This window comes from Pteronotus mesoamericanus, unplaced genomic scaffold (genome assembly GCF_021234165.1).
Source record: "Pteronotus mesoamericanus isolate MK-2021 breed Mesoamerican mustached bat unplaced genomic scaffold, CSHL_Meso_final scaffold_636, whole genome shotgun sequence".
Classification (NCBI taxonomy): domain Eukaryota; kingdom Metazoa; phylum Chordata; class Mammalia; order Chiroptera; family Mormoopidae; genus Pteronotus; species Pteronotus mesoamericanus.
This window is the reverse complement of record NW_026555324.1, coordinates 2,354,482-2,363,972: the sequence shown is the minus strand read 5'-3', so window position 1 is coordinate 2,363,972 and position 9,491 is coordinate 2,354,482. Positions and strand designations below refer to the sequence as shown.

Sequence of the window (9,491 nt, the reverse complement as noted above, 5' to 3'; positions counted from 1 at the left end):
CAAATCCCAGATATGTGTAAAAACTTGCGTATGTATCTCAAAAAGATGTAACTAGAATCACTACAATATCATTATCATCCCTAAAAGTTTAACAGTAATACCTCAATATGATTGTGTAGCCTGTGAGTGTTTAGATTTCCCCAATTGTCTCTTAAATATTTGGTGTTTGTTTAGTTTGTTTCAAATAAAAATCCAAACAAGGTTCACACACTGCATTTGGCTGAGGGCTGGTTCTTCTTCCTTTTTTTTTTTTTTCTCCCTTGCAACATATGTGTTGAAGAAATGAAGTTGTCTGTCCTAAAGACTTTACCAGTCTGATGTCATCCTTGGGGGTTAGTTTTGTTGCATTCATCTGTCCTCACCTCGATCAACAGGTAGAGTCAGTTTCGGTTTTTGGCAAATCTTTTTTTTTTAAGGTTTTATTTATTTTTTTAGAGAGGGGGAGGGAGGGAGAGAGGGAAAGAAATATCAATGTGTGGTTTCCTCTCATATGCTGCACCACTGGAGACCTGGCCTGCAACCCAGGCATGTGCCCTGACTGGGAATCGAACCAGCGACCCTTTGGTTTGCAGGCCAGCATGCAATCCACTGAGCCACACCAGCCAGGGCTTGGCAAATCTTTCATGGAGGCCATTGTCCCCTCTCAGCAGGAGGCACTCAAGGTTGCTTGATCCTCCTTTTTGTGACAGGAGTAGACCCAGACCCATCAGGGATGCAGTTTTTATTTTCCAGTATTTCATTTTGAAAATGGCAGACATACAGAAAAGTTGAAAGAATAGTACAGTGAACACCACTAGGTTCCACAATTACCATGTTGTTAAATTTACTTTATCATATTGTATCTATTCACCTATCCCTTCCCTGCCATCAATCCATCTCAAGTTTTGGATACAAATCAAAATAAGTAGATGCTGGCTGTGTGTGTGTGTGTGTGTGTGTGTGTGTGTGTGTGTGTGTGTGTGTTGAACTATATATAATATGTTTTATTTTAACCATTGTTAAGTGTATGATTCAGTGACATTACATGCACACATACATTCACAATGCCATGTGACCAACTCTACTATGGATTTGCGGGATCGCTTTCATCTTCCCAAACGGAAACTGCCCCCACTCCACACTAACCCCTCGTTTCCCTCCTCCCCCAGTCCCTAGTAAACACCATTCTATTTTCTCTATGAATTTTTCTATTTTAGGGGCCTTATATAAGTGGAATATTTGTTCTCTGTGCCTGGCTCATTTCACTTAACATAATGTTTTCAAGGCTTATCCACGTTGTAGGATGTCTAAGAATTTTCTTTCTTTTTAAGGCTCAGTGATATTCTGTTGTATGTATATACACCACTCTTCACCCATTCACCTGTTGATGAAATTTGGGTTGTTTCCACCTTTTGACTGTTGTGAGTAATGCTGCTATGAACATTGGTGTGCAAGTACCTGTTTGAAACTGTTTTCAATTCTTTTAGTAAAGGTATTTTTCAATCATTCTGTATAACTTGGAGAAACAAAGTTTTATGTTCCCGCCAGCTAAGTATGAGGGTTCCAGTTTCTCCACATCCTTACCAGCACTTGATATTTTCTGTTTTTGTTTTTTTTAATTGTAGCCATCCTAATAGTTATGAAGTGCTATCTCAATGTGGTTTTGATTTGCATTTCCATAACGACTAATGTTGAGTATCTTTTCATGTATTTATTAGTTATTTTAATAGATTCTTTGGAGAAATAACCTATTCAAGTCCTTTTTCCATTTTTAAATTGATTTTAGAGGGGAAAAAGGAAGAGAGAGATTGATTTGTTGTTCCCCTTATTGGTTAATTCTTTTTTTAAAAGAGTTTATTTATTTATTTTTAGAGGGAGGCGAAGGGAGGGAGAAAGAGAAGGAGAGAAACATCAATGTGTGGTTGCTTCTCATGCGTCCCCTACTGGGGACCTGGCCTGCAACCCAGGCATGTGTGCTGATTGGTAATGGAACTGGTGACCCTTTGGTTTGCAGGCGGGCACTCAGTCCGCGGAGCCACACCAGCCAGGGCTCACGGGTTAATTCTTGTATGAGCCCTGATCAGGAGTCACACCCACAACCGTGATGTGTCGGGACGATATTTTAACCAGTTGAGCTACCCAGCCAGGAACCCTGTGCCCATTTTTGATTTGGATTTTTGCTATTGGTCGAGTTATAAGAATTCATTATAATCTGGATATAATCTCTTATCAAATAAATTACTTACCAATTTGTTTGAGTTTTAGTAGTTCTCTCAGCACCATGTGGGAAATGGATGGGGGAGCAGGGCAGCAGAAGAGACCCCTGATTGGAGGGGGGAAGTGTCCCAGGTGCGAGAGGAGGGACTCTGGCTTCAGGGGTGGGGAGACTGGGTGGATGCTGGGTGCCATCGAAGCCCTCAGCAAGGCCCCTCACCAGAGCTCAGACCGGAGGAACAAGAGGCGGAAGGGGGGGCCTGAGAGACAGAGCAGATGGAGGTGGAAATGGCCCCCTGACCCCCCACCCCCAGTCCCTTATCTTGGGAAGAAGAGGTCAGCTGCTTGAGGGGAAGGCAAGGGAGGGATAAGGATAGGGGGAAGGGCAAGTGACAAGTAGCATCCTTGGTAAATGGTGGCTCAGGAGTCAGCTGTCTCCTTAACACCTCCCCTCAGCACTGTGCATATGGAATGTGGGGATTTCTCAAGAACTTCAGAAATGGCAGGAGTCCCCGACAATCTTCAAAAATAAAGAGCCTGTCCCAGGAACCCAATAAATGGGGGCTCTGTTCATTTTCATGGCTTCACTCATTTTAGAAGATCTCTCTTTATCACCTCCATATCTCTTATTTGCCCCCCCAAGAATGTTGAGATCTCACTCAGCCCTTGAAGCCCTGCCTAGAAGTTCCCCATTGGTCCCTTGAAATGTTGCCTTGAAATCCCATCTGATCACCTCTAGGAACAGAATGCCTTCTCCTTGGTTACTGAACTGAAGGGGCTTGGTCACCTGTGCGTATCAAAGCCCAATCAGAAGCAAACAGGAGTTTACAGCCAAGAAGTAAAGGTTTATTAATTAAGGAAATGGTGCTGTACCTGGAGTCACAGGTGAGCTTGTTCTCAAAGACCTGGCTTCCTGATGGCTTCTTGGGGATGGGTTATATAGGGGGCTAAGGGAGTTAGGGGTGTGGTCTCTACTGATTTGTTGGCACTAGGGTAAGGGGGTGGTCGATCATTGCATCTGGTCCTTATTCATCCATGGTGCCATTCTGTCTGGTTTAGCAAGGATTTGGTCAGTGGGACACTCCACTGTCCTGGGTCTGGAGCTGAAATACAGCTAAGGCTTAGATGATATCTTCCCCTGTGGTCAATAGACCTAAGGCTTTGTTCCTAAGATTATTTGATGCTGACCAGAACCTCACTGTTCTAATCATGATCAAGGGAGAGTGAGGTGGGAGAATCAGGGTGTGGCATGAGACCCGTTTTTTTCTTTAAGATTTTATTTACTGAGGCCAGTTTAAATCACAAGGAAAGAAAGGAGGAAAAATCATACCAAAGAAATAGTTTCTGTGCAATTATACCCTGACCTAAGTTTGGCAGGAAACGGGCGTCTCACCTCACTCCAGCGCCCGTCCTCAGGCCCCTCAGAACTGAGAACAAAGGGATGGGGGAACTCACTTTTTTTTTTTCTTGAGTTCCAAATCCCTTACCTACACATTTTCCTCCTTATAAAAAAGCTGTCTTGAAAGGAAATGTAAGACGGTCTGTTAGGGTACATAACCTGCCATCTTCTCAGATCATGGGCTATTTGAACAAAGCGCCCATAAAAATTCAATCCGTCTCTGCTTATTGGCTCTACTTATAACAGGCAGCATGAGCGCTAGCTTTTCCAGTTTCAAAAGGAAGGAGATTGTGTTAGCATTTCCTGTGGGTTCATTTAAGAGCTAGAAGTGCCACAGAGGTCCACCCTGCCAGAGATTCACCAGTACCCTCCACCTCACTGGACCCCACCTGGGCTCCCCACTCTGGCCTCCCCCCACTCTGGGCCTCTGGAGCCACCGAATGGCCCCCCTGGCCTTCCCCAGGCCAGGGTAAGCAGCAACCCCCGACTTTTGCAATCTTAACTACTGTGGTGTGCTTCCGTCTCCTGGGTGGCCACACCTGCTCCCTGCTGCTCCGCCCAGAGCCACATTAGGGCGCAGTCCTCCACAGACCGACCACCATGGTAGCCTGCTGGACTCCACTCATCTCTCTGCTTCTGGTCTACTGCCTGCCGCCTCCAGGTGAAGCAAGTGAATCTAGCGAGGGCTAGCGCTGGGGGGCTGAAGATAGGGGAACGGAGAAAGCTGTGGTTTGCTGCAAACGCTTCTTAAACTCAGATCTGATGGGGGCTCACCAGTGTCCAGGAAAGTTGTGGGACCTTAACTCAGCCTTCACGGCTCCCAGAGCACCAGTCCCTGGGTGTGATTTGTCCTCCCCCCAACTCTCTCTCCTTCTCTCCCTGGTCCTCTGTACCTTAGACCTCTGCCTACACTCCTCCCACCGCCAGGATCCCTCTTCCCTTTCACTTGGATGACTCCTCCTTACCCTTCAAAGCTGGCTGTAGTTGTCTCTTCCGGGAAGCTTCCCTGACTCACTAACTCCTATAGGCTCCTATGGGCCTCCCTTGGCCTCCCTCCACGCTCTCCCCTGTCCTAGATCTATCACCTGCCTACCCCACTGGACTGGCAGCACCATGAAGGCAGAGACCATTATATCTTGGTTGAGGAGGTATTTTAGCGCCTCAGGATGAACAAGCTGGGGGGTGCTCTGGGTCAACCAGCAGAATTTCCTCTCTTCCTGCAGGTGCCAAGGGGCAAAAGTTCCTGATGCAGGTAGAGCCCCAGGACCTGGTAGTGCCGGCTGGAGGATCCCTCTTGGTAAATTGCAGTTCCAACTGCCCCAGTACTGAACTCATCAACCTGGAGACATTCTTACGCAAGGAGCCAGCAGGCAAAGGCCTGGGCTGGGCGGCCTTCCGGCTCAGCAATGTGACTGTTGACAGTAAGATCTTGTGCTCAGGCTTCTGCAAGGGCTTGCAGATAACAGGCTCTTCTAACATCACAGTGTACCGTAAGTGCATGTGCCTGGAGGTGGGACTGGCCTCAGGCAGTGGTGGGGGTAAATAACCAGTGATGTGGGGGAGTGGGCCCTGAGTTTGCAGGAACGGACCAGAGCTTGGACCTGAACGTGTGTTAGCATGCGTGTGAGAGAGACAGACAGAGATGCATCTCAACCGTACGCCAGGGCAGCAGTGTAAATCAATTTGGGTCCCAGAGAGCACTTAAAAATGATAGCACTTTTTAAAAATTGATTACTTGTATTTTAATAGCAGGTAATAAATCAATGGAGTTCCAAAAAGTATAAAAAGGTAGAAATGTCAAATCTCTATTTACATAGGACTGCTAGCAGTGACCAATTTTAAAAAAAAATTATTCATTTGAGAAACATTCATTTGTTGTTCCACATATTGATGCATTTATTGGTTGTTTCTTGTAGTACATGCCATGACGGGGTATCAAACCTGCAACCTTGGCATATTGGGACGACACTCTAACCAACTGAGCTACACAGCCAGGGCCCACTGTTTTCAGTGTAGATACCCACTGTAGTGCTCATTCAACCCTTACAAAATGCCCAGGGCAGGGGTGGGGGATGCACTTCTAAGCCTCATTTCACAGCTAAGGAAACTGTGCTCTGTAGGGTGGAGTCAGGGCCTGTAAGTGGCGAGGGGGGCAGTCTGGCTCCCAAGTCCCTGTCCTTAACGGGTAACATCTTCCTCTCCAGACTGTGCATCCCTCTGGTACTGGTTTCTTGTGGATCCTTCCAGAAGTTTCATAGATTAGTATGATAGTACACGTGCAACTGTGTATATGCTCGTGTGGGTGCCAGTGTCTACACGTTTGTGCACCTACATGTGTCCATGAGTGTGTATGTCTGTGCAAATGTACATGTGTAACCTGTATGTATATCTCTGTACCTCCATGTGTGTCTGTTATCTGTGTGTGTGGGCATGTTTGGATCAATGTCTGTGTATGTGTATGTCCATGTCAGCATGTATTTATGTATGCGTATCTATATTTGTGTAACGTGTACATCTGTATCTGTCTGCATGTATCTGTCTCTGTAAGGTGTTTCTGTACTGGAGCGTGCTGGTCCTGGTTCATGAGATCTGACTGTGCTCATTTCTTCCAAACTCTGCCTCACATTGGGTAGCTTGACATCAGCATGGTGGGAGTATTTATACTGCAGAAATTGGCAAATGCTCCTTGTCTGGGCTGCCCCACACCACTCCCGAGAGCCTAGGCATTATCAGCTTTGCCAGCGTAACACTATCCCTGACCAGTGGTGCCCAAGGTTAATTAAGATGGAGGCCTCCTTATTAAATGTTCTAAAATTGTAAAGAGTAAGATATTAAATATTTTTCATAGCAGCCAGTCCCTGGGCCTCTCTTGAGATCCAGGCTCGAACTGTCAAAGGTTAGAGTAAGGGGCTCCCCAAGGAGGTTAAGGGCTTGGTATGTGCGCCTGCGATGGGCACTGGAGCTGTATCTGGGAGAAGACCCAGCCTGGAGGTGTTGGGTCCCCCACGATCATTCCAGAACACCCTGAGCGGCTGCCCCAGAGACATAGCCTGGGAGAGTCTTGGGCACCTGGGACTGATTGGGAAGGGTTGGGCCAAGCTCTTGGAGAGGCCAGGGCCAGAGTCCGGGCCGGGGGCGGGGGGGGGTCCCTAGATCTGACGTCAAAGAGGCAATTTGGGAAACCTGCATTCTAACCAGGTTCTGCCCCTTTCTGGCTCTGCATCTCTGGGCAGACCACCTCTCTGGGCCTGGGTTTCTCCATCTGTAAAAGGAACAAGAGAGAAAATTTTACTTCGTTGTTATGTGAATGAAGGTGAATGCCTGGATGACAGCTGGAAAATCTAAGGAAAGCTCTAAACAGGAACTTTTATAATTACCATTAACATTGTAAGTGGTCATCGACGTTACTACCCTTCCTTCCTTCCTTTTTTTTAAACACTGAGGCCCTTGGGAACAGCAAACCTGATTTTTATTTAAGTGCCTGACAAGGAATCTGACAAAACAGGAAATAATAATCATGATGCTAATGACAATACCAAACTTCCAGTGGCATATTTCTAATCCCTCTAGGTTTATCAACTCCAAGTTCACAGTTCTGCTCCCTGGGGTGGGGGGCTGCAGGGCTGACTGATGAGTTCTGTTCTCCCCTCCTTCTACCCCACCAGGGTTTCCAGAGCGCGTGGAGCTGGCACCCATGTCCCCCTGGAACCCTGTGGGCAAAAACCTTACCCTGCGCTGCTGGGTAGTAGGCGGAGCACCCCGAACTCACCTCTCTGTGTTGCTGCTCCGAGGGGAAGAGGTGCTGAGCCGGCAGCAGGCAGTTGGCGAGTTCGCAGAAGTCACAGCCACAGTACTAGTCAGCAGAAATGATCACGGTGCCAATTTCTCTTGCCGCACAGAACTGGACCTGAGGCCCCAAGGGCCAGGACTGTTTCAGAACAGCTCTGCCCCCAGGCAGCTCCGAACTTTTGGTGAGAAAAGGGACTGCGCATTGTGGGTGATGAGCTGAGCCAAAGCAGGGGTGCCATGGCCATGAGGCTCTGGAGAATGGGCTGGGCTTCTGGGAAGGCCTGCCCTTGGCCATTGGGCGGGCAGCCATGGGAACTTTAGAGAAGTATGTGCAGACAGATGTGTCCTAAGAAGGGGGTGATCCAGGTTGCACGGTGTCCTGGGAAAGAAGGACCCTGGCTGGGGGTATGAGTGTGTCACAGGGAAAGGGGGCGGTGTGAAACCTCCTCTGGCTCATTTTCACTCTTCTCCCCAGTCCTGCCTGTGACACCTCCGTGTCTCATTGTTCCCCGGGTTTTGGAGGTGGGAACATCCTGGCCTGTGAACTGTACCGTGGATGGGCTGTTTCCCGCCTCAGAGGCCCAGGTCCAACTGGCACTGGGGGACCATATGCTGAATCCTGAAGTCACAAGCCAAGGTGACACGCTCGAGGCCACAGCCACAGTCACAGCGAACAAAGAGCTGGAAGGCACCTGGAAGATCGTCTGCAATGTGACCCTGGGGGGCGAAAGCCAGGAGACTCAAAAGAAACTGACTGTCTACAGTAAGAGGGAGTGGGGCAAAAACAGCTAGAAAGGCAAGAGAGGGGCTAGGTCTTCACTAGCCCAAAGGGCAAGGCACAGAGGAAGCCAAACTGGAAAGGCAGGGCCTGAGCCATCAAAGTGGGAGGAGATACAGCATAGGCGGGCCCTAAGCTTTCATTAGGTTAGGCCTGAGTGTCCCAAGGCAGGGAGTAGGGCGCAAAATAGCTAAAAGGCAAGGCCTGGATAACCTGAGGGGAAAGATGCAGGTGGAGGGCTGGGCTTGGCAGATGTAAGGGAGTGGTTAGCAAACCCCCATGCAATGCCACTCCTTTAGGCTTCTGGGGGCCCGTCGTGAACCTGAGCAAGCCCACCGTCCTTGAGGGGACCACAGTGAATGTGACTTGCACTGCTGGAGCCCGAGTCCAGGTCACGCTGGATGGAGCTCCGGCTGTGGCTCCGGGGCACCTCGCCTTGCTTCAGCTAAACGCCAGCCGGAGGGACAACAAACGCAGCTTCGTTTGCAATGCGACCCTTGAGGTGGATGGGGTGGTCTTGCACAGGAGCAGGAGCGTCCAGCTGCGTGTTCTGTGTAAGTAGGTCACTCTGACCATTAATTCCTTGTTCTCCTGGTTTGGAAATACTTGATTCTCTCTTGCCCCACTGTACCTTGGGTGTGTCTGATCATTTGGCGGCCTCACACATGGTCCTAAGATTGACCCAGCCAAATGTCCTCAGTACTTGACATAGAAAGAAAGAACGATCCAAGTCCTGCAGTGCCAGGCTTGGGGCAACCCGAATCCCCAGGTACGGTGTTTGCGCGAAGGCAACAGGTTCCAGGTGCCTGTCGGGATACCATTCTTCGTTAAGTTAAACTACAGTGGTGCCTACTACTGCCGGGCGGCCAAATCACAGGGCACGTACACTCTCACTGTAGTGATGAACGTTCAGGGTAAGCTGAGGGGCATCCGCGGGTCTAGACCGGCAAGCCTAGGAGGAGTAGGGGTGTAAGTATTTAACTCCTCGTTTCTCTGCACAGATCAGAAGCCCCTCACCGACACCATCATCGTGGCGGTGTTCGCGATCCTGGGCCTCGTGGTTGTCATCGGGGCCTTAGTCTGGGTCTTCGGGGGGCAGAAACGTAGTGACATCTACCATGTGAAGCAGGGGAACACCTGGTTGCCGCTCACGTCTAAACAGCCTGAAGAGGTGCTGTCATCCTGAGCCTCGGACCATCGGGATAATGGCCCTGGGACGACGGGGATTTGTCTGTATCCCCGGGCTCCGCAATAATAAAGCCCTCAAAATCCGGAGTCTGTGGTTTGATTCCACCTGCGCTGAGGGGCTTTCCCACTGCGCCTCTCGTCCAC

The 9,491-nt window shown here is 49.0% G+C and overlaps 1 protein-coding gene across 1 annotated transcript; it reads left to right on the top strand.

The window, feature by feature from the left end:
* The first annotated feature begins 7,820 nt into the window (after window positions 1–7,820).
* Window positions 7,821–9,363, top strand: ICAM3 (intercellular adhesion molecule 3). Its single transcript, XM_054562289.1, is given in 4 exon segments — window positions 7,821–8,144; window positions 8,459–8,713; window positions 8,825–9,073; window positions 9,134–9,363. Coding segments are annotated over 4 exon segments (870 nt in total). The 5' UTR covers window positions 7,821–7,990; the 3' UTR covers window positions 9,346–9,363.
* Window positions 9,364–9,491: the final 128 nt, after the last annotated feature.